At 42.7% G+C, this 25,153-nt stretch overlaps 1 protein-coding gene across 1 annotated transcript in view; it reads right to left on the bottom strand.

Annotated features, from left to right (window-relative positions):
* Positions 1–3,328: 3,328 nt before the first annotated feature.
* The window catches only part of AKAP11 (A-kinase anchoring protein 11), a 73,453-nt gene continuing 51,628 nt past the window's right edge, over positions 3,329–25,153 (bottom strand). Inside the window, exons 9-12 of the mRNA XM_065423390.1 lie at positions 19,442–19,555; positions 18,678–18,724; positions 13,647–13,807; positions 3,329–3,475 (exon numbers count right to left, since the gene is read on the bottom strand). Coding sequence (XP_065279462.1) covers positions 3,329–3,475; positions 13,647–13,807; positions 18,678–18,724; positions 19,442–19,555 — 469 coding nt within the window. The remainder of the gene's footprint in view (positions 3,476–13,646; positions 13,808–18,677; positions 18,725–19,441; positions 19,556–25,153) is intronic.

Here is a 25,153-nt window from a genome sequence, read left to right as displayed (position 1 = left end):
TTTTAACATTGTCATTTTCACTGCTACTTTATAGAGGGACCCTTCTTAACGTGCTTTAACTACAGAATCTTATAAAATATATCAAAACATTACCAATTTTCAAAATACCAAAGATATATTTATAATTTGGTTACTAAATGGTATTCTGGAACAGTGTAGCTATTGCATATATTTCTATCAATCTAAAATTAAAGAATAACCAAAACAAGTTTCCCTAATTTTAGTATGCCAGTACATACACACAATACACATAATGGGATAAATTCTGCTCTATTAAACTGGTCTAAATCCTGGAGATACTTCAGATTTGGTCTGGTTTGAGAGATCATCATTTGGCCCACTGTCTCGTTCACGGTGAATTTTCATTTCATTACACTTGTACACTGAAGGGAATGGTTTAAATAAACTAGTTTATGGAATAACCTTTGATTCACTTTAGAATAGAAGACAATTTTCCTCATTAACTGGACAGATTATGTCAATCAGATTTGTTCAGGATAAGGATTCCCACGAAATGTTATAGTTTTGTTTATTTAATGACAATTGCATGAAAGTTAAATTATCAGTAAACTTGTCTCCTATTTTTAATATCCAACTGGTAATTGAAAGAGTCCTGAAGCCAGATGACAATGCCTTAATATAAATTTAAAGAAGATTTGTAAAAATATTATCTACTTTAAAGTAAAAATTAAGTATTTTCCATCAAAAACCTATACACATATATTTCAAATCTGTTCTAATTGTTACTTAGAGAAAAAGCTAATGGGTCAAATTCATTCCTGATGTACCACTTAAGTCAATGCAGTTAAACCGTGGATATATTTGGGGCCAAAGTCTCTAAGCAAGAATCACTTTTTAAAAGTTATACTATCGTTTTAATGTAAATGAACTATTTCCTGCTTAACTACTGTTTAAACCTTCATACATGTCAAAGAACCTGCTCATCTGTCTACCTTTTGTAGAAAACCAGCCTCATAAAAAAGTGATAATCTGTTAACCGACTTTTTAGAAATCCATCATATTCTACAAATTTGTTAATCTGTTGATGCTGCATGGAAGTTTTTGGAAAACTGTTCTTTTTACAGACAGTTGTGTATTTACATTATTTTTTGTATTTCTCATCCCTGTTTTAATTTGGGACACTAATGGGGACTTGGAAACCTTGGACCAATATTCTGTGCTGTCCTTCAACCCTTGAAAGATCACTACTGGGATTGCAAAGAGCGTAAATCAGAGCAGAATTTGGCACAATGGAATTGTTTTTAAGATTCATTTGGCTCGTGTTGCTTATCACTTAAAGTCAATTTTCTATTTGTGATAATTCTATTGATTGCTCTGGCAAATGGGAGAGGTCACAAACGGAGCTTGGTTTCAAATGAGGACTAAGCAGAAAGAGCCAACGTTCTCAAAAAAAACAAAAAGAAAACAAAAAAGACAATCAACCAACCATGCACATGCACACATACCAGGAAAACATAAGCCCCTGAAAAATATATTTTTTGGGGAGGGAGGAGGGTGGGGCTTGGGGAGAATGACAAAACAACAAACCTTAATTCTTCATATTTTCAAAGCACTGTAAAAAACAATTGTCATTATTTGCATTATACACACTGGGGGACTTAAGACAAAGAAGTTAAGTAATTTGGGCAAGGGCACACAGCAAATCAGAAGCAAAACTAGGATTAGAACTGTCTCCTTGTGCTATACTTAAATCCACGAGACCAAATTGCCCATATGAAACAAAATTATCTCTAAATAGGTTTTTTTTTAATTTTGCCATGAGGCACCAATTGTTTTTTCAATTAATGAGATGATACAGAAACATGAAATTAAACTCAGGTAACAGTACCTGAGCAGACATAAGAAACTGGAAATGTAAACTGGTGTCAGTGGTCTAGGTTGTATACATTAATTTTTTTATATATATTATACACATACATACATACATACATACACACACACTCACTCTCACACCCACAAAAGAGGACTCCCCTTAAAAGTTAAGTCATCTTTCAGTTTGGTTTGAAGAAGGACCTTTATCTTAACCACATTCCAATGTTGGCAGGGGGTGGTCTTTTTATAGATTACTGTAATGGCTAAAAGATGAGCACTCACATACTTTTTCAAGGCACAATGGCACTGCAAGGAAAGTGCTGGTGGGCTCACCAGCTATATGCATGGACCCTTATCTGTAACCAAAGATGAAATTGTGCGAGTTGCTGAGCATATGCAATTTCCATTGTAAGTTCTCAACTTCCTAGGATCTGGTTCTAAATTTGGTGATTTAAACAGCTACAGTCCTTTAAAGTCAGCTGGCTGTTTAAATTCCTACAGCCACCCAAAATAGATAAGGCCCCATGATTCTCTTGCAGTGACATCACTTTTGAGATAGCATCCTGGTATTCGTCAGGGAGCACTTTATCCCCTAAAGGGTCTGTAAAACAAAACAAGATGATTAACTATTAGCACTTACAAACCAATAGGCATGTAAAGACACAGACAAACCCTTCAACCATAGGACAACTAGACAGCATTAGTAACCAACCTCACAGTTCCATTTGTTTAAAGACTTGATTGAATGGCTTCCTTTAAAACAAGAATTTTAGGAAAAGGTATTGAAGAAAAATGACAACCAATTTACAAAACTTTTCTCTTTTTATATTTTAAGAAAATTTACTATTTTAAAGTGGTCCTTATTCAGAAGATCAATTTGTGACACAAAAATCATTTATATGTGGAGGATTAGGGATAAGGAACTGTTTTTCTGAAAAGACGGCAAAATTCCAAGAGGAAAATCTCCAACAAGTACTTACTATTTCTAATGCATTAATATGTCATACCAACATATCAAAATGCTTCAAAACATAGAATTTGCAATAAAAATGGTTGCATGTAAAATTGAAACATGTTTCTTTAGCAATTCAAACTTAATAATGCTATTAATATAGTATGCCTCCAATTATAAACAACTATACCAATACAGTGGGAATCCCTGTATATCCTGTTTTATCACCTGTCAACTATTGTCCATGGACAAGATCTTTCTTCATGCACATTCTATAGTCTGAACACAGCAGTATATACAAATATGCGTGGATGGACACAATACCCTGATATCAATTATGAAGATATGCACTGGATAAACATACCGTACACAGTGTCACAAAATACTTACAGAACAGCTATATTTACTTTCACCCCAAAGTCTCTTAAAATGCTGACAGTTAATAGACCATTTGTCAGTTAAATTTTAACGCTATACATCTTTGTCCTTCATGTCTCCTTCTAAAGAAGACATGAAGGGAAGAATACTGGGTCTTTGGATTTTTCAGACATTTTCCAGAAGCCAGCCAAATAAAGGTTTATTCAGAAGTCTATCCCCATCAGACATCTTCTCCATCATTTCACAGTATTTCAGCACTGCTTGCAAGAGATCTCCCACTTTCCAGTCTCTCTCTCTCAGTCTTTTTGAAAGCTAGAGAAACAACAACAAAAATATTTAAGCTAGTGAAATAAATAGCTTGAATGATTGACAGTTATGAAAATTCTCCTTGAAACATCAGGTCTTATTAGAAAACCAGCTGTGAAGAGTTAAACATTATTCCACAGCTATAAAAACAAAACTTCCTCAAGGACCAAACATTTTTTTAAGTTAGTTTCCATAAAAATTTCTTCTCAAGGAAGTGACATTTTCAAGTGATATGGTCCCACAGCAATGTGGTCTGTGGTTGATGGGGGTTGCAGAAAACAGGAAATTCTGAACTTAAGATTAATACATTTGCTACCACCCCCAATAGTACACATGTAATACTGTTAAAGACAAAAGTAAGGATTAATATAAGGATGTGGATTTTCCTTTCACAACATATAGTGTGGTTTGGTTGTATATATACACTCTGCCCTCAATGGAAACACAGTCTCCAGTTAGGAAATTTCAATGTCTCCAAAGAAAACAAACAAACAAAAAGTATAAGTTGAACTTCCACTTACAAGCAGAGTCAGTGTAGTTGGAAACTACTTTTCCCTCAGAGGTCTGAGCCAGGAATCCTCATATATTAGATATATACTAAGCACTGTGAGACAGTGACAAATTAACATGTTTTGCAAGCCTCAAGTTTTACAACCTTTTATTCTGGTTTCTTCCACCACTGCACCCACTGTTTTTCTTTACATTTAGCTCATCCATGCTTGTCTTCAGTAACTGAAGGCTGTTAGTCCAGCTTGAATCCCCTCTCTAACAAATATTCCACATCAAGAGGAAGTTAAAATACAAAAAAAATAGATTTATAGCACATCTACCACTCTTATCTAAATGAGTAGAGTAGACCTCGGCAAATATTAAAAAACTGGCAAATACTAAATTTAATTTTTTGAGGCACAGAAACTATTAGCAAATGATGTCGAATTTGGAAAACAGTTATGGCCAACCAAAAAAAAAGGAAAAAATTTCAAAAAAGTCATAATACATTTTTTGACTTTTCACTTTTTTTCAGTAAAAATTTTTTGAGTACGCACCCCCTGCCGCGCCGGCTCTACCATTTTTGCCAAAGCAAAAAAAAAAAAGCGCTCCTCCTGCTGTGCACCCCCCAAGGATCCTCTTGCGCACCCCACTTTGGAGACTATTTCATGAAGATTCCAGAAGTGAGGCTGCTCAATTGTCATAATCCAAACATAAATTTGGCTGATGTTCTTAAACAGGATTATTTTCTAGTGGCTAAGTAAATATATTGTAAACACTTTATCAGTTTTTGTAATTCATATACTGGGAAAGTAAAAATATAATAAAACAAAGATGCAAAGACGGCATCTGGCTCTTCTAAATCTTATTGTTTCAATTCAGGGTTCAAAGGTCAAGCCCATACTTTCTTCATCAGACTGGTCTATTTCCTACTGTCATCAGTACAGCTATATATTTCAGTTTACTCAAGTAGAAAAAGACGGTTACTCACCGTTGTAACTGTTGTTCTTCGAGATGTGTTGCTCATATCCATTCCAATTAGGTGTGCGCGCGCCGCGTGCACGATCGTCGGAGAATTTTCTACCCTAGCAACACCCGGTGGGTCGGCTGTGGAGCCCCCTGGAGTGGCGCCTTCATGGCGCTGGATATATACCCCAGCCGACCCAGCGCCCCCTCAGTTCCTTCTTACCGGCTACTCCAACAGTGGGGAAGGGGGGCGGGTTTGGAATGGATATTAGCAACACATCTCGAAGAACAACAGTTACAACGGTGAGTAACCATCTTTTCTTCTTCGAGTGCTTGCTCATATCGATTCCAATTAGGTGACTCCCAAGCCTTACCTAGGTGGTGGGGTTGGAGTGAGACATTGCTGTGTGCAAAACCGCTGACCCGAATGCAGCATCGTCTCTGGATTGCTGCACCAGTGCATAGTGAGCGGTGAATGTGTGGACTGACGACCAAACTGCAGCTCTACAAATGTCCTGGATCGGGACTTGAGCCAGGAAGGCAGTCGAGGAGGCCTGGGCCCTCATGGAGTGAGCGGTGAGGCGCGGCGTCGGGACACCGGCCAGGTCGTAGCAAGCACGAATACAGGACGTGATCCAAGAGGACAGGCACTGTGAGGAGACCGGTGAGCCTTTCATCCGGTCGGCCACTGCAACGAAGAGTTGTGTCGTCTTCCTAAACGGCTTTGTACGGTCAATATAGAAAGCCAGGGCCCTGCGTACGTCCAAAGAATGCAAACGCTGGTCTTGGCGAGTAGCGTGCGGCTTAGGATGGAAGACCGGGAGAAATATATCCTGGTTCACGTGAAAAGGTGAGACTACCTTGGGAAGAAAGGCAGGGTGGGGGCGAAGCTGCACCTTGTCCTTATGGAAAACAGTGTATGGGGGCTCTGACGTAAGCGCCCTGAGTTCAGAAACGCGCCGTGCTGAGGTGATGGCTACAAGGAAGGCTGTCTTCCAGGATAGGTACAGGAGTGAACAGGTAGCCAATGGCTCGAACGGAGGCCCTGTGAGCTTGGAGAGAACCAGGTTGAGATCCCACGTCGGAACCGGCTGGCGTTGCTGTGGGTACAGTCGGTCTAAGCCCTTGAGGAATCTAACGACCATAGGGTTAGAGAAGACCGAGGAAGCGAGTTCTCCTGGGTGGAACGCCAAAATAGCGGCGAGGTGAACCCTGATCGAAGATATCGCCAAGCCCTGCTGTTTTAGGGATAGGAGATATTCAAGTATGAGAGGAATAGGCGCCTGCAAGGGGGATGTGGCTCGCTGCTCGCACCAACAGGAGAACCGTTTCCACTTGGCTAAGTAAGTGGTCCGTGTAGAGGGCTTTCTACTTCCCAGCAGAATCTGCTGGACGGACTGCGAGCATTGCCGCTCTGTCTGATTCAGCCATGGAGCATCCACGCCGTGAGGTGGAGCGATTGCAGGTCGGGGTAACATAGTCGGCCGTGGTCCTGAGAGATGAGATCTGGACACAAGGGAAGTGTGATCGGGGTTTGAACCGATAGCTCCAACAGTGTGGTGTACCAGTGCTGCCTTGGCCAAGCTGGAGCGACTAGAATTACCCGTGCCTGGTCTCTGCGGAGCTTGAGCAGTACCCTGTGGACCAGTGGAAATGGAGGGAAAGCGTAGAACAGGTGGTCTTTCCAGGGTAGAAGGAACGCGTCCGACAGAGAGCCCAGAGCTCGCCCTTGTAGGGAGCAGAATGCATGGCACTTCCTGTTGGCTCGAGATGCAAACAGGTCGACCTGGGGAAATCCCCACCTCTGGAAGACGGAATAGATGATGTCTGGGTGAACTGACCACTCGTGTGTCTGGAAGGACCTGCTGAGACGGTCCGCTAGTGTATTCTGGACTCCAGGAAGAAACGATGCCGTGAGATGTATCAAGTGGGCGATGCAGAAGTCCCACAGGCGAATGGCCTCTTGGCACAGAAGCGACGAGCGGGCTCCTCCTTGCTTGTTGATGTAAAACATTGCCGTGGTGTTGTCGGTGACAACTAACACACAACGGCCCTGTAGGAGATTGAGAAATGCCTGGCACGCCAGGCGCACCGCCATCAGCTCTCGAACATTGATGTGCAGGGCTAGTTGGGGTGCGGTCCACAGGCCCTGGGTATGGTGCTCCCCGAGGTGAGCGCCCCATCCTAGAGATGAAGCGTCTGTGACCAGGTGTAGGGAGGGTTGTGGGGCGTGAAACGGCACTCCTGCGCAAACCGCCTTGTGATCCAGCCACCAGGTGAGGGAGGTCAAGACCGAGCTCGGAACCGTGACCACCATGTTTAGGTTGTCCCAATAAGGACGGTACACCGATGATACCCAGGCCTGAAGTGGGCGAAGCCGCAGTCTGGTATGCCTGGTTACGTAAGTGCAAGAGGCCATGTGACCCAACAGGGCAAGGCACGTCCTTATTGTGGTAATCGGAAAGGCCCTGAGCCCTCGAATGACGCTTGTGACGGTATGAAAGCGATTGTCTGGTAGAATAGCTCGGGCACGTCTGGAGTCTAGGACTGCTCCAATAAATTCTATCCTCTGGGTTGGCTCTAGAGTGGACTTCTCTTTGTTGAGTAGAATGCCCAACTCGTGGAATGTTTGTATTATTATGTGGACGTGAGCTTGAACTTGGTCTCTGGTGCGGCCGCGTACTAGCCAGTCGTCTAAGTACGGGAACACCTGTATCCCTTGTCGACAAAGGTATGCTGCCACGACAGCCATACATTTTGTGAACACTCTGGGAGCCGAGGACAAGCCGAAGGGAAGGACTGCAAATTGGTAGTGCACCTTGTTTACGACAAATCGCAGGAAGCGCCTGTGAGGCGGACAGATCGCTATATGAAAATATGCGTCCTTCATGTCGAGGGCGGCGAACCAGTCTCCAGGATCCAGGGAAGGGATATTGGTCCCCAATGATACCATGCGGAACTTCAACTTTACTATGAATTTGTTGAGTCCGCGTAAGTCTAAGATGGGTCGCAGACCCCCTTTTGACTTGGGGATCAGGAAGTAGCGGGAATAAAACCCCCTGCCCCTTAACTCTGCCCCCATAGAGAGGAGCCCAAAAACCTCCTGTGTAAGGAGATGCTCGTGAGAAGAGTCCCTGAAGAGGGACGGGGAGGGGGGGACGAAGAAAACTGGAGAGCGTATCCCCTCTCCACCGTGCGAAGGACCCAACGGTCCGAGGTTATAAGGGACCAAGCACGGTGGAAACGGGAGAGGCGATCCCGAAAGGAGGGAGCTGGATCCTGGGTAGTGGCTGGGGCGCCGTCCTCGACCGCACCTTCAAAAGTTCTGCCTAGGGCCTGAAGGTGGCCTAGGCGGCCCCTGGTTCTGACCGGGTTGAGGGCCAGTCGACCTTCGCCTACCACCTCGGCCCCGCCTTCTGGCAAAGTCCTGTCTCTGACGAGGCGGTGGAGGGTAGAACCTTTGAGGCTGCGGCCTAAAGGGTCTGTGCTGGGGCCATGATCGTTCTCGAGTCCTTGAGGCTCTGCAGCCGAGAGTCCGTCTTCTCTGAGAACAGCCCGTGGCCCTCAAAGGGTAAATCCTGCAGGGTCTGCTGCAGTTCCGGCGGCAAGCCCGAGACCTGGAGCCAGGAGACTCGCCGCATGGCGATACCTGAGGCCAGCGTCCTCGTGGCCGAGTCCGCTATGTCCAAGGAGGCCTGTAAGGAGGTCCGTGCCACCTTCTTACCCTCCTCCACTAGGGCCCCGAACTCTTCCCTTGAGTCTTGGGGAACCAACTCTTTAAATTTCCCCATAGAGTTCCAGGAATTAAAGTTGTAGCGGCTCAAGAGCGCCTGCTGGTTAGCCGCTCTGAGTTGTAGCCCTCCCGCTGAATACACCTTACGCCCAAACAAATCGAAGCGCTTAGCGTCCTTCGATTTGGGCGCTGCAGCCTGCTGGCCGTGACGCTCCCGTGCGTTCACCGATGACACCACTAGTGAACATGGTTGGGGATGTTCATATAGGTACTCGTAGTCCTTGGACGGGACAAAGTACTTCCTTTCCACCCCTCTGGCTGTGGGTGGAATAGAGGCAGGAGTTTGCCATATTGTAGTGGCATTAGCCTGAATCATGCGTATCAGAGGTAATGCCACCCTGGATGGGGCATCAGCCGAGAGGATGCTCACCACCGGGTCCTGTACCTCTACTATCTCCTCCGCCTGGAGATCCATATTACGCGCCACCCTACGTAATAGGTCCTGGTGGGCACGAAGATCTATCGGGGGCTGACCTATGGCGGTTGTGCTCGCCACCGCCTCATCTGGGGAAGATGAGGAGGATGCCTCAGGTGGCAAGGAGTCCAATGGCGGGTCCTGCTCCAGGGGTCCCTGAAGCGGAGCATCGCCTGCCCCTGGGTCCAGGGCCTCAGGTGGTGTAGGCACGGGAGCCTCCATGCCCCCTGGGGGAGGGCGGGAGATAGTGGCCTCCGGGACCCTGGGCTCAGAGCGTGCCGAGCGAGAGGCTGATGGTGGAGCCCCCTGCGCCTGGTGATATGCCCACGGGGTCCAGAACGACCAGTGCACAGGTCCCTGTGCAGGGTCCTCGGCCACCTCCTGCCAGTGGCCCAAGTCAGCCGCAGCAGCCTGACCCTGAGGAGGGTATGCCGATCTGGAGGCCCCATCGGAGGAACGAGATGCTGATCTCGAGGGCCAAAGCGGTGCCGAACGCGTCGAAATCGGCTCAGGATGATACGGTGCTGATCGGTGCCGGTCCTGAGGTGATCGGTCCCTGAGCGGTGCCGGTGAGCGGTACCGGGATCAGGGCCGGTGGCCATGCCGGTGCCGAGATCCGGATCTTGACCTAGACGACGACGACCGCGAGTAGACCTGGTACCGGGAGCGGCCCCTCGAACTCGAGCGGCGCTCGTACCGGTGCCGAGAACTACGTCTGGAGTCCGATCGGTACCGATGATCGTGACGGTGCCGAGACGTAGAGCGGTGCCGCGAAGAAGATCTTGGCCGCGAGTACGACCGGTGCCGAGGCGATAGTCGGCGCCGGGACTGCGAGCGGCGTCGGGACCTGCTCCGAGACCTGGAGCGGTGCCGTGAGTCCACGTCCGGAGATGGCGGGCGCACCAGGGCAGGCTTGCCCCTGGATTGTACTGCGCGAGGAGCCGACGGTGCCGGAGGTTGGGGCGGTGCCGGCTCCGTGAGAGCAATAAGGTCTCTCGCCGTCGCGAAGGTCTCTGGAGTGGAGGGAAGACAAGGCTCCACCGCCGACCGAGGTGGTGATTCAGTCCGCACCGGACTCAACGGCCGCGGTGCCGGAGTCGACGGTGTAGCAGGCACTTGCTTCTGGCGGTCCAAAGGCTGACGCGGCTCTACCCCCGGCACCGGGGGAGCCGGCGTCTTCAGGACAGCAGTCTCCTGCGCCTTGCGGGACTTCTTGTGTCCCGGAGACAGGGACCGGCGCCGAGGCCCCTGTGGCGGGCGCGGTGCCGAAGGAGGCCGTGTCCGATTCTGCCCGCGGTGCAGTACCGGTCGGTGCCGCAGGGGCGCTGCGCACCGAGGCGCTTGGTGCCGGGGCAGGGCGCGCCGAGGGAGGATCCAGGCTAAGTGCCGCCTCCATGAGGAGCTGCCTAAGCCTAAAGTCCTGCTCCTTTTTGGTTCTCGGTCTGAAGGCCTTACAGATCTTACACTTATCTGTCTGATGGGACTCTCAGAGGCACTTCAGACACGAGTCGTGCGGATCACTCGTGGGCATAGGCTTAGCGCAGGACGCGCACGGCTTAAAGCCAGGAGCCTTGGGCATGAGCCCGGCTATGCGCCGGGGGGAAAAGGGGGGAGAACAACCCCCTTAACCCCCTAACTATTTATAACTATTAAAAACGAAGATGAATAACTATCTAACACTATACAACAACTATAACTACAACTATCTACAGAATTAACAGGATAAGCTAGGGAGAGTGGAGAACAGCTCCGCGCTCCACAGTTCCAACGACCGTCAGGGCGGTAAGAATGAACTGAGGGGGCGCTGGGTCGGCTGGGGTATATATCCAGCGCCATGAAGGCGCCACTCCAGGGGGCTCCACAGCCGACCCACCGGGTGTTGCTAGGGTAGAAAATTCTCCGACGATCGTGCACGCGGCGCGCGCACACCTAATTAGAATCCATATGAGCAAGCACTCGAAGAAGAATGAGGTATTTTTAAATGGGTGGATGGAGACCAGGACGCCTATAATAGTTAGGTCCAGTTTTGTTCCTTTGAGTCAGCAGTTTAATTATTTTTCCCTCTATAAATGACTGTCATCTTTATTAAAGCTATTTATATTGCTCACTGTTTTTTTTCTTTTTAAATTGTGCATTTTCCAGAACTCTCTTGAGCTTCCTGTTACTGCATTTGATGAGTGGTAGCAAGTGTTAAGAATAATGGATTCTTTGTTGGGTTTACAGAAAAGGGATATGGTAGCTTTATTAAGTGTGCATGATACGGAGATGAAAGTTGTTTTCATTAAGTGAGTTATCATTTGATTAAAAAAACAAATTTGATTATTAAATAAAAAAATTGATTATTTTTTCCCTTTTTTAAAATAGTTAAGGGCCTGATCTAGATGTGTATAAAATTCACTGTGACAAGCCCCAAGACAGTAAGCCCAAAAGGGGAAGGATATAGGTCATATGTTCAGATTTTATGAGATCTTTTAGTAGGAGTTGCTCTGTTCTCTTGGTGTCAAGGATTGTCAATTTCAATTTAGTGGCATCTCACCTGACAGCTATTTCAGAAGTACTTCTATTTATATATTAGGATTCAAGTTATGGCCAGTTGGGGCGGTGCTGTGTACTTCTGAATAGTAGGTAACTTAAAGTATCTAAATAAGGATTTAGAGGCATGAAATTTTAGGCACCCATTTTTGAAAATCAGCTTGTATGCCCACAACCCCCTCCCCCCCCCCCGAAATACTGTATTTAAACAATTACATCATATTCTTTATAAAAAGACCTTGTGGGGTTAAAACACTGTTGTTTACTTTTAAATCTTATTTATATTATATCATCTTCAGGGCAGGAACTGTCTTCTACACTGCATACTACTACTCTACCACTACTGTACAGAGCCTAGCACAATGGGGCCCTGTTCATAGGCACAAAAGCAGCAAACAGAATAAATACAAAATAAAGAAGTGAAATGCACAGAGTTCGGAAGTTTGGTGTTTTTAATTCACTGAAAGAACTGAAATCAAAGGAGTTACTCTAGGTCCTAGAATTAGGACCAATATGCTTGGTGTCTACTGGTTGATACATCTGATTGTTTGTTGGGAATGTTAAAATGTTTTTATGGAAAGTAATCATCATATCTGGAAGAAATGATTTAGTTGGGGATTAGGTCCTGCTTTGAGCAGGGGGTTGGACTAGATGACCTCCTGAGGTCCCTTCCAACCCTGATATTCTATGATTCTATGAAATAATGTTAATAAATAATCAACAACAACTAGCGTTTATGCAGTACTACATAAAGTGCTTGAGAAGCCAGATAAGCCGCATTTTCCCATTTTACAGATGAAGAAACTGTACATAGGAATCAAGGGTTTTTTTGTTTTGTTTTGTTTGTTTTTTTAAAGGAAACCTCGAAATTAAGAATAATGCCCTGATTCTGAAGTGGGGCTCTGGATAAACTGTCCACACTGAAACTATATCAGGAATGAAGCCCAAATGAATAAGAACAAATGAAATTTTAAGAATCACTTTAGAAAATCTTTCATCCTCCAAACCTTCAATCCTCTGATGACAGTTTTCTGAGTTATCCAGAAATGACACTGATGCTACCTTGTTTCAAACCATAGGAAGATGATAAGTGTTATTGGGTCAGACTGACCTGGTCGTCGTTTGTTAGTTAAGTTCAAGCATAAATCTCACATGGTGCATGAAAAGGTTACAAATCTGTGAGAGGCACTCTATTTCCCCAGTATATCCTCTGACTCCCCATTGTTATCCCATTTGATTTCATCCAACATGTTACTACAGTATTCTAATTTTTTACCTGTGGTAATTCAAATATTTCAACCCACTTCAAAATAAGGTACTGGGAAAGCTCAATCAATATACAATATCTGGTTTCAGTAGTCAGTTCATATTCTGATGCTTTCTGGATTGTGTGACCACTACCTCCCAGTGTAGCACTCATAATGGCATGCCAGGATTATATTTACATGAGCCCTGTCACTTAAATCGATTGCCCTATCCCTTTAAGGGTTTGGAGCTCTGCTGAAGAGATTAATGATTACACAATTGGGAAGCAAAGTGTGGTCCCAGGAGAGTATGGTGTGCTCTACTGGGGATTGCACAAAGCTATAAACCAAATAATTGCAATTTAAGTTCACTAGTATGGATAAGGTCTTGGCAATGGCAAGGGTCAATTTTTTGCTAACTGAAACAAATGCTGCAAAAATAATGCTTGAAAATGCAGTCCATTCAGTTAAAGGGAAGCTTTTATATTTTATCTGCTTTTGATTAAATTTAAATGAAATAAGTCATTAAAATATATGGTTAACTGAGCACTTGATAGAATTCTGTATATGCTATATTCAGAGACAAAGAGGCTCTCATTCTCTCTAAGGATTAAAATAATTAAGTAATTTCTCTGAATACCTCATACTTCATTGGCAAATGCAGCAGAAACAGATAATAAATATTATAAAAAAATCTAATCACACTTTGCAATCACATGGCAACACCGCAGTACTCACGAGAATGAATTCCTTCGTAGCAGTGTCATGAAAACGAAGCTCAGACACCTCTGTTTCAGAAGCCGCCAGCCACTGCAGGGTCGTTCTCAGCTGGGGGTCCACCATATGTGGTTCCATGTCAACATTCACTATTAGCAATGCCTTTCCTACCTGCCCCACACCTAATATTAAAAATAAAACGCAAACAATCAAATCTGCAAGTCAACTGCAGACTCTTTTGAGACAGGTGAACTAGGTATTTAATGAGAATGTATATATTAAATACCTCATTTTTAACTCTCATTTTAACAAACATATTTTGATCAAGTAGCAGAGATTAGAAAACACACTGGTCTGAAAGCGTCCTATTCTCCTGTATAGGTTGGGATGGGGAAGGGAAAGCATCACTAGCTCCACAACCTGTGGCTGAACTAAAGCATACCTGAAGGCAGAAAGAAATCTAATCTTGATTTAAAAAGAGTCCAAATGATGGAAAATTTACCATATCCCCTGATAATATGTTTGAATGATTAATTGCCCTCATAGTTAAAAATCTGCATTTTACTTCCAGTCTGAAATTTGCTAACTTCAACTTTCAAACACTGGCTGTTGTTAAACTCTCAACTGCTAGATTAAATAGCCCTTTAGTATAATATAACTTCTCTCTGTACAAATTACACACTGATCAAACTGCCTCTTAACCTTCTATACAAAACACTAAGTTGACTGAGCTCCTTTAACATTTCACTCTGAGACACATTTTTTCAGAACTCAAACCATACTTTCTACTCTTTTCTGAGTCATCTCCAACTTTTCAAGATCCTTTTTAAAGTATAGGTACCAGAATTAGGCGCACTATTCCAGAAGTCATCTCACCAATGCTAGACAGAGAGGCAATAGCCACCTCCCTACTCCTGCTTGATGTTCCACTATTAATACAACTAAGCATCATGTTAGCCCTTTCTGCCACAGCATCACAAAGGCAGCTCATATTTAGTTGGTTATCTGTGATGACCATTGCGCCCTTTTTGGAGTCACTGCTTTCCAAAATACAGTCCCCCCCCCTTCCTCTAAGTATGGCTTACATTATTTCTTCCCAGATATACGACTATTTGTATTAAATGCCTGTATTAAAGTACACAGTTTACATCAGTTTAGCTTCTATAGGCTTTCATGGAATAATTTATATAATTCTATTGTAGCACACAATTTAATTGAAATTCACACCAATGTGGCAAAGCTCAGCAAGGAGGAAAAGAGATCCTGTAATGAAGAGGACTGCCCGCCCTCTGGGAGGAAAAAATAAAAAGAAAGGAATGTAACTGACAATGGGGGAACCAAGAGTTAATAGTAGGTACACATTTGGCAGGCAACGGGGAAATGATTTGGCTATATGCCTGGAAGCTTGACATGTCATAGGAGGAAAATGCTAATTTCAGAAAATCCCTGATACTTAAATGGATTGAAAACGATGTGGTAACATGTCTACATATGATGGACTTGCCTAGTGATTACATGCTTTTCGGTTTCATATGCTAATTATTCACTGAGGAAATTGAAGACCTTCACCCAGAAATCCTATAGCTGGAAAGGTACCTCAAATAAAATTAGCTTAGAGAATGCTTGCAGTGTTGTTGCGACTGTGCTGGTCACAGGATATTAAAGAGACAAAGTGGGTGAGGTCATAGGTGCCGACTCTGTGGGTGTTCCGGAGCTGGAGCAGCCATGGGGAAATATGGTGGGTGCTGAGCACCCACTGGCAGCCCCCCTATTGGAACTTCCCCCTCCTCTCAGCGCCTCCTGCCCACCAGCAAGCCCCGCCGATCAGCGCCTCCCCATCCCTCCCCATGCCTTCCACCCGCTGCAATCAGCTGTTTCGCGGCCTGCAGGAGGCTCGGGGGGGAGGGGGGAGCGAGGAAGAGGTGGGGTGGGAAGAAGTGGGTGGGGGTGGAGCAGGGGTGGGAAGAGATGAGGTGGGGACCTTGGGGGAGGAAGGACAGGAGTGGGGGTGGGGTCAAGCACTCCCCAGCACATTGGAAAGTGGGTGAGGTGATATTTTTTTATTGAACCAACTTCTGTTGGTGAGAAAGACAAGCTTTCGAGCTAACACAGTTCTGACCAGATGAAGAGCTCTGCATAAGCTTGAAAGCTTCTCTCTTTCATCCACAGAAGTTGGTCCAACAAAAGATATTACCTCACCCATCTCTTAGTTTAGAGAAGCCAGAACTAGTGACTGACATAGAATCATAGAATATCAGGGTTGGAAGGGACCTCAGGTCGTTATCTAGTCCAACCCCCTGCTCAAAGCAGGCCGAATCCCCAGACAGATAAAGTGTAATCATGATCTCTTCACAAGTGGTCATTCTCTGATAGCATAATAAAGTCTAACCACACAACAGAACAATTAGAACTGATTTAGCTAAACAGATAACTTAACAAGAAATTCTGACAGATGGAACAGACATTAGGAAAACTGAATGCAATTTGCATTATATTTGTTTCACACTTAGCTACCAAATGAATGCAGAGTATGTATTTTTCTGTCCATACTGTGACATACTCTAATGTTCTTCAGGGCAGGGGTTATCCTACCTGTGTGTTTGCTCAGCATGCACAAAGGGTCACAATCCTGATTGTGGTCTTTGGGTGATACCAGAAAGCAAGCAATAAAATGATAAGAAACAACAATTCTCTCCATTGAATGATGAGTGGATAACTCGATAAAATGGAAATAGCTGCACTAGAAAAATGGACCACAAAATTCCATAATAAAAGAGTAATATATTAAACTCTAGAAAACATTTTGGAATTGTGTAAAAAGTTAAAAATCAAGAACTGTTTTACTTATAAGCCACTTGGTGGATGCTACAATTTAAGGCTCTTTCAATCAAGTAGGAAACACAAGGAAAGCTAACAATTTAATATTGAAGGCACTGTAGTATACCTACAGAGCAGAATACAATTTGATTACATTACACAAAAGGTATTAGCTATTAAAAAGATAATTGTGTAGATAAAGACAGTAGAAGCAGGATTAATTTAGTCAATCATCTCCCTCAGATTCTTGCAGATGCTTAATGGCAAGCCAAACTTTCTTTACTTTTCCTTAACATCTACTAATTTATTTTTTCAAAAGACCGTGGTTGTATTCCACATCAGAAAGTATGTTTCCCTACATCAAGTCACTGAAGTTGTGCAGCAAAATTCACTCCCTAGCGGAAAGAGTTAACTAGAGGTTTATTCTTTCACACTTCAGAGGCCTTGTCAGTCAGCAAACTCCTTGTGGTCCCATCTAAAACATCTTCCCAATATATGGGAGTGTCAGCTGGCACAGAGATGTCATAACCAGCTCTAACACAAGCCCCCCCTTCATCTGGCCCCGGGCTCACAGACCTATAGATTTTAAGGCCAGAAGAGACTGACATGATCATCTAGTCTAATCTCCTGCACATCACAGAATCTTACCCACCTACTGCTGTAACAGACCCATATCCTCTGGTTGAGTTACTGAAGTTCTCAAAATGATTTAAAGACTTTATGTTACAGAGAATCCACCATTTACTCTAGCTTAAATCGGCAAAAGATCCGTGCCCCAGGCTGCAGAGGAAGGCAGGGTCTCTGCCAATCTGACCCAAAATTCTTTCAAACCCCGACATGGTCATCAGCTGGACCCTGAGCACGTCGGCAAGACTGACCAGCCAGACACCTAGGAAAGAATTCTATGTAGTAACTCAGAGCCCTCCCCATTTAGTGTCCTGTCTCTGGCCGTTGCGGATATTTGCTACTAGCAGTCACAGATGGACCACATGCCACTGTAGGCAAGCTCATCATAACACCCCCTCCATAAACTTATCAAGCTCAATTTTGAAACTTGCGTTTTTTGGTCCTACTGCTCCCCTTGGAAGGCTGTTTCCGAACTTCACTCCTCTGATGATTAGAACCCTTTGTCTAATTTCAAGCCTAAACTTGTTGATGGCAGTTTATATCCATTTGTTCTTGTGTTAACATTGGCGCTTAACTTAAATAACGCCTCTCCCTCTCTCGTATTTATCCCTCTGATGTATGTATGTATACAGCAGTCATATCTCCCCTCAGCCTTCATTTGGTTAGGCTAAACAAGCCAAGCTCCGCGTGTCTCCTCTCAAAGTATGTTTTCCATGCTTCTGATCATCCTAGTAGCCCTTCTCAGGGACAGAGAAGGAGCATGCCCAGAGCACAATGTATTCTAGCTATCCTCTGCTGGTGTAAAATCCTTTGGCAGCTCACATCTACACTGGAGCCAGTGCAGAGTTACCCTCAGAATTAATGAGCTGTAACAAGTTCCCTGACAGATCCTATTCTGTGCTTCAGTAAAAGGAAACAGCACAGCAGAGAATCTGGGCCAATGTGCACTCAATACAGTCCTTGTGGAAATGTTAAAATCACCTGTATTTAATATCTTCCATAGAATGATGACACACATGAATTTACACTTCCAATGAGCTAGACACAGAGTTCAATGGCTTATGTGAATAAAGGTACATATTATCTGAACAGCATTGTAACCTATATCTTCCATATACCATAGTTTAAAGGGCATTAGAAAGTGTTTATAGGTATATCTACACTGCATCCGGAAGGTAGCCTCCCAGTCCGGGTCCACAAACTCACACTAGCAGGGCTTTGCTAGCATGCTAAAAATAGCTGTGTAGACATGGTCTGATGTTGCAACTCAGGCTGTCATTCAGGCTCTCAAGCCCACCAAGATCCAGCCTGAGTAGCAACACCAAAGCAACGTCTACACAGCTAATTTAGCATGCTAAGCCCCGCTATTGCAAGTTTGTGGAGCCACACTGGGACGCTCCCTCCGAGATGCAGGGTAGACATACCCTAAATGGTTCTAGATTAACAATATCCCTTTACACTTACTTGATGTGTGCTATGTAAACGTCCTTGTATAACAGGGTTGTCACATTGCTGTGTGTGTACTACCAAAGCAAAATAATTATTAAAACTAACCCATGTAAAATTACAAAAGTCAGTTATCGCAACCTGTATTGAAATCATCATTACCTTCTACAACATCCTTGGGGTCTTCATCTTTATCTTCTGTTCCATCACTGGATTTTAAAAATAAAATATCAAAGAATTAACAAATACCCAATACATTCACGATGGATGGAGCCAATCCTAAGAATCAGTGATGAGTGTTAAAGAGAAAAGGAACATGACCATGAAAAAGCATCTTTGCTTCTTACACCATTTCATGTTGTAATTGGGTTTGTTAACAAGTTCCCAAGGTTTAAAAAAAAAAAACTAATAAAGAAATCCTACCTTAATATGAAAAAAAATTCTAAGGGATTTTAAAAAGGAAAAAAACATGTTGCTACTTTTGAGTAAGCAGGAAAGTTTATTTTAGCTTCATTACAAAAAACAAAATAGTTCACTGCATTCTTTCAGTTTATATTATTCATATTAAAGACCACGCTATAAAATAATTTAAAAAGTTTTCATAAGCTGAAGCAAAAGAAAAAACAAAACAGAAATCCTGTAGGAAGCAAGCTCTCTTGTTTGCATGACAAAGCAAATGAACGACTTAGAGACTAGCAAAGCAGAACATGCACAAAAGGTATTTTTCATTTTGCAATTAGACATTTGCATTTTAGCACAGCAGAATTTATCCATTCAGTATGAATTCATTGTCATGATTAAGTGAAAAAAGCACGTTGATAATGTATCAGATTAACACATTAATTGTATCCCTCATCTTCAAAAGTGATGATTTCATGCATTAATTATGAGGAACCTATCTGTTTAAATTTTTGGACTCGACCAACCTGTCTGATGTTGGAAAGGATAAATTCTCCTCATACATATCTCCTTCTAAACCAAGACTGCTCCAGCTACTGCTGTTACCATTACTGCCAGGGGAAGAAGAGAACAGAGCTGAACTAGAAAAGAACAATAGCTCAAACTAGAACCTTTATTTTCCTCAAAGCTGCTTTGATGTAAGTAGGTTTGCTGGAACAGAGTATAAGCATGACCATCAGGGCTGTTCAGAATAGTAAGCTGCACAATCATGAAATCTGGTGAGCACTATAAGCAGGAGACAAGATTAATTTGTACTCACACTTATTTTCCAAGTCACTGTTTACAGTAATTCTGTCCTTGGGCCCAAATCTACAGATCTTTATTTGTGCAAATAGTCTCATTGATTTCAACAGGACTGGTCACAGGTCACAACGTAAGCGTATGCATATAAAATATTAGGCAAGAGCTCGTACAAGTATACACTGTGAAGAAGGCTTCACAATAAAAATATTTCTGTAAATCTCATTCCAAAACCCCAGCAGTGATCTACAACAGGTCTGATTAGCAGGAAAAGTTTAGAATTGAAAAATGATTAATATGCAGAAAATATTTTACTTCATCCCAACTATAAAATTCTTTACAGGTGACTTTTTTAACATTGCTCTTTATTGTTTAGAACACTTCTAAAACATGACTTCTTATTTTGCTACAAGGTTTTATTTCACTAGTAGTTGGAGATCCATTCCACAGACAGATTGAATTTATTTTTTATGTTTCTATGCAGGACAGGGCTAAATTGGGTAAAACACCACCTTAGAACAAAGAGGTGAATGCTAATTTAACTTGAATGCCTGGAACCTTCCAATATATTTTTTAAAAATGTTGCAGAACTCTGATTCAGCCAGTTTGGTGCACTTAACTAAGAACATGCTCTGTTTTAGTATGTCTGTTCTCTATTCCAATAAAGAAAAACAAAAGCAGCGATTTCTAGAGTCTCCAAAAAAAGCAATTAAGTTCTAAAATTGCAGCAAACCAACTAAAATGGCACAGCTTTAAAACTAAAATTCTCAAATTCACAGAAGTATTGGACATGCAATTACTACAATTACATGGATAATTACAATACTACAAAAACTAATTATTATACAGACAGTTGTGAAAATATTTCTCAAGCAACAGTGTGCTATATACTATGTGAACATTTTCATTTTTATATATACAAAAAAATGAAGTTTTTAGTTCTGAATTACAAATATCGCATTCCACAGCACAAACATTAAATATAGTTTATTCAGATGACTGCTTTACACATACATATAGCACCTTTCATCTAGACATTCTGAAGTGTAACTAAAAAACAAAAACAGAAACTAAAAGAGATCAGTAAAAAGTGACCAGGGTCTCAGTCAGACTGTAAAAGAGAAAAAAAGTATGATGCTTGGAATCTAATAGAATTATCTTGTACATAATGCTGCTCTGATTATGGAGCAGCTTTATATATTTTCAACAAGCCACACTAATGTTTCAATTACTCAAACTAGATACTCAGCCACGTGGCTAGACTGTGTAGTAGCAAAGTATCTGTTTTCATAAGAACATAAGAATGGCCATAAAGGTCCATCCAGCCCAGTATCCTGTCTGCTGACAGTGGCCAATGCCAGGTGCCCCAGAGGGAGTGAACCTAACAGGTAATGATCAAGTGATCTCTCTCCTGCCATCCAGCTCCACCCTCTGACAAACAGAGGCTAGGGACACCATTCCTTACCCATCCTGACTAATAGCCATTAATGGACTTAACCTCCATGAATTTATCTAGTTCTCTTTTAAACCCTGTTATAGTCCTAGCCTTCACAACCTCCTCAGGCAAGGCGTTCCAAAGGTTGACTGTGCGCTGTGTGAAGAAGAACTTCCTTTTATTTGTTTTAAACCTGCTGCCTATTGATTTCATTTGGTGGCCCCTAGTTCTTATATTATGGGAACAAGTAAATAACTTTTCCTTATTCACTTTCTCCACATCACTCATGATTTTATATACCTCTATCATATCGCCCCTTAGTCTTCTCTTTTCCAAGCTGAAAAGTCCTAGCCTCTTTAATCTCTCCTCATATGGAGAGTTCCTGTTCCAAACCCTTAATCATTATAGTTGCCCTTCTCTGAACCTTTTCTAGTGCCAGTATATCTTTTTGAGATGAGGAGACCACATCTGTACGCAGTATTCAAAATGTGAGCTTTCCATGGATTTATATAAGGGCAATAAGATATTCTCTGTCTTATTCTCTATCCCTTTTTTAACGATTCCTAACATCCTGTTTGCTTTTTTGACTGCCGCTGCACACTGTGTGGAGGTCTTCAGAGAACTATCTACGATGACTCCAAGATCTCTTTCCTGATTAGGAAGTCACAAGAAACCCTGTCTGCCAATAATGGTATAACCTGCCAATAAAAGAAGTTTCTTCCTAAAAAGTATCAATTAGTGGCTGTTTTGCGCTCTGAGGCCTGAAGATTTTCATCCTTTATAAAGCAATGCAATTGTTAATAAACGCCAATAAAAAACTTGTAAAGTGAATTGTGCCATTGCTAGATGCTAGATTAAGATCCCTGGAGAATGAAGTCATCTATCCACAGAACATGCAGTGAACAGAAAGGAATATTATAAAGTTCCCTCACACTGCCCTCACCCATGACTGATAGAGAAACCAGTGGAATAAGTAAAACTTGGTGGTCTGTCAAGTAAGTATCTTTTGTATTATGTACATGTATCCACCAGACATTGAACTAAAAGCTACCAACTACCTTTACAAAGGCTATTGCATTAGAATTATCCCAGGTCATGTTCACCACAGTAAATTGGAGATATAAGGCTTTGTAACCAATTACTACTCTTTCAAGGCATCCTGTATCCTAAAGTGGGATGCCTATTCCTGTGTCTTCAAAGGATTTGCATTAATCCAATCTCTCTTCAATCCAAAAACTGAACAAACCTCTCTAAATCTCATCAAGATAAGTATATATATTGTTTAAGAGTCACTACATAGAATGTACTCTTCCCATAGAAAATATTTAATAAGAGGAAAGCAAGACACGCTGGACAGGACTGCAACAGCTTGAGGTGCAGATGCTTTACTCTGGGGAATTCATCCTGTGCACCAATACCTAAACCAATAAAAATTATGAGTCTAGCTCTTATAGTTATGAAGATAACTAAATATAGGCTTGGCAGGATTCAATGTAAATTGGTAGATGTCTGTAAACGTCAACTTCAGCTGAAACACTGAAATGGACGAAAAATATCCATTGGTAACAGTCAGAGTGAGTGCAGCCTCCCCAGTGCACCTGGTGCTGCAGGAACTGAGAGTCATCAGCCCTGCAGCAGCGCAGAGAGCCATCTGTAGCTCCGCAGTCATGGCCCTGCTCACCCACTCTCTAGCAAGGAATGTGGCATTGTTGCCAGGCAGGAACCCTTCAGCAGCAACCTGAACAGCTCGTCCTCCTCCTTGCAGACCTGGCCAGGGGGTCTCTGCTGTGCCGGGCCAGGACACAGCCTCCTCTGCACCTTGTACCCCAGTCTCTTGGGCCCTTCAGCTGTACAGGGAGCCCCCTGCAGCTCTGCTGTCAGTGCTGGGCATGCCCAGAAGCTCCGCTACCAGCACTGCCTGAACCCTAACCCCAACACTACCCAGCATAATTTCCACAACTGTGAATACTAATAGTCAAAATTGGAAAAAAATATTTTAAAACTGGTATTACTTATTGAAATTGCAAAAAAAAAAATTTAGTTCTGCCAAGCCTAACTAAATATAACCTGTGCGTTTATGCTGTCTACTCAGTTCTGCAGACACCCTAACATCTATCAATTTCTTCCACATGGAAGATTACGTCTGAATGTCTACTTCCAATTCAGTTTCAGAACTGAGTGAATGTTCGTATAAGAATTGAAATCTAATCACAAGTCACTAAGCAAAACTTGTGAACCACACTCCTGATTGGATAAAAACTCTTGGCATTGGAAGACAATTTAGAAACGTCAAAAGGAAAATACATGTTAAGTAAGGTAGTAGGGAGATAGCAAAGCACAGCCATAAATAGAAGCTTTCTGAATGTGTTGGTAAACTGGACTATTGCTTCTTTAGAAGATCTATGATAAAAGTTATGTACTGGGGTATGTGTGACTTACTGGTACAGCAAGTAGCTATAAAAGAAAACAAAGCTGTTTAGCACTAGGTCTGAATGTCCTGAAGTGATGTGGTCTATATATGACCAATACAGAGGTTTTTAACAGGTAGCTTCAATGATGAAACAGAAAAAGGAGTGAACTGCAGTGTCTGTAAAGTAGATCCCCCTAGCCATACACCTGTTAATCCTTTCAGTGGAAGAGTGAAGAATTCAGAGCTCTGAAAGAGAGAGGGCTACAGGATGCTGCTGCCACAAAAGGGCTTTAATTTCAGGGTACTTTGAATACAGAATGTATGAAAATCAAGTCTAAATAAAAGTGGGCCCAACCAGTTCATCTTACCACTTTAGGGGGAGAGGCAGGAAGAGATGCATATTTAGATAAATAAATTCAGAGCAAAGAAAAGTCACTTACCACTTATATTTATGAGATATTTGGGGATGATGGGACATGACTTAGTTAATTGATGGAGGGCTGCCTGTCTATAAAATGTTTCACAGGGGAGATTAGAAGCAAGACAGAGGAAATGGAATCCAATGAAACCGGTTTAGTAAAACTTTACAAAAAACTATTGCAGCAGAGACTATTAAGAATGATTAAAGCACTCTCTGCTGTCCAAAGTAATCTTTCTGTTTCAACACAAAGAAAACAGATATTTGATGATGCAAAACTAATATGTAAATTAGTGCCTCAGGATAAAGTGGAACCAATGAATAAACAGTTACCTACCTGTTCTTTGAGATGTGTTGCTCATGTTCATACCATTCTAGGTGTGTGCGCGCCCACATGCAGAATCGTCAGAGATTTTTGTCTTAGCGGTATCCGTAGGGTCGGCTGTAACGCCCCCTGGAGTCCCGCGCTCATGAGTCGGTATATCAGGCGCTGCCGGCCTTATGCCCTCTCAGTTCCTTTTTACCAACAGAGGGGCGGGGGGGGGGGGTAATGGAATGGACATGAGCAACATATCTCGAACAACAGTTACGAAAAGGTATGTAACCACTGTGACCAAATGTTCTGCTCTTCAAAAATAAACTTTAACCTATTCTACACTATGAAAAACAGTCACAATTATTTTGACTAGTTCAATAAATATTAATACTGTCCATCGCCCTCCATACTAACTGAAAACTGACGGCAGGAAACCATCACCTATAAGCAAACTTTAGGAGCATATGAATGATGCTATCAGAAAACAAAATACTTTAAAATGTTGCTTTTACTCTTTATTTCCAACTCCCTGAATATTTGTTTCTTTGTATTTTGACTTCACACACTTAAGAGTCCAAATTCTGCTTTTAGTTCCACCCATGCATTCTCGATGAATTACATGGTGTTGCATAACTATCACTTAGGGCAGACTTTGTTTCTGAATTAACACATTGATCCAGCAGCATAATGTAAAGCAAATGCAAGAAAATACTTCAAAAGTTTAAGTGAGAAGTTTCACTTTAGTACATAAAAATGGCGATCATAATATTTTCGTAGTGGAAAGTGTCATAGAATCATAGAAATGTAGAACTGGAAGGGACCTTGAAAGGTCATCGAGTCCAGTCCCCTGCTTTCACAG

The sequence above is a fragment of the Emys orbicularis genome, chromosome 1 (assembly GCF_028017835.1).
Source record: "Emys orbicularis isolate rEmyOrb1 chromosome 1, rEmyOrb1.hap1, whole genome shotgun sequence".
In the NCBI taxonomy this organism is placed as follows: domain Eukaryota; kingdom Metazoa; phylum Chordata; order Testudines; family Emydidae; genus Emys; species Emys orbicularis.
This window is presented reverse-complemented; position numbering and strand designations above follow the sequence as displayed.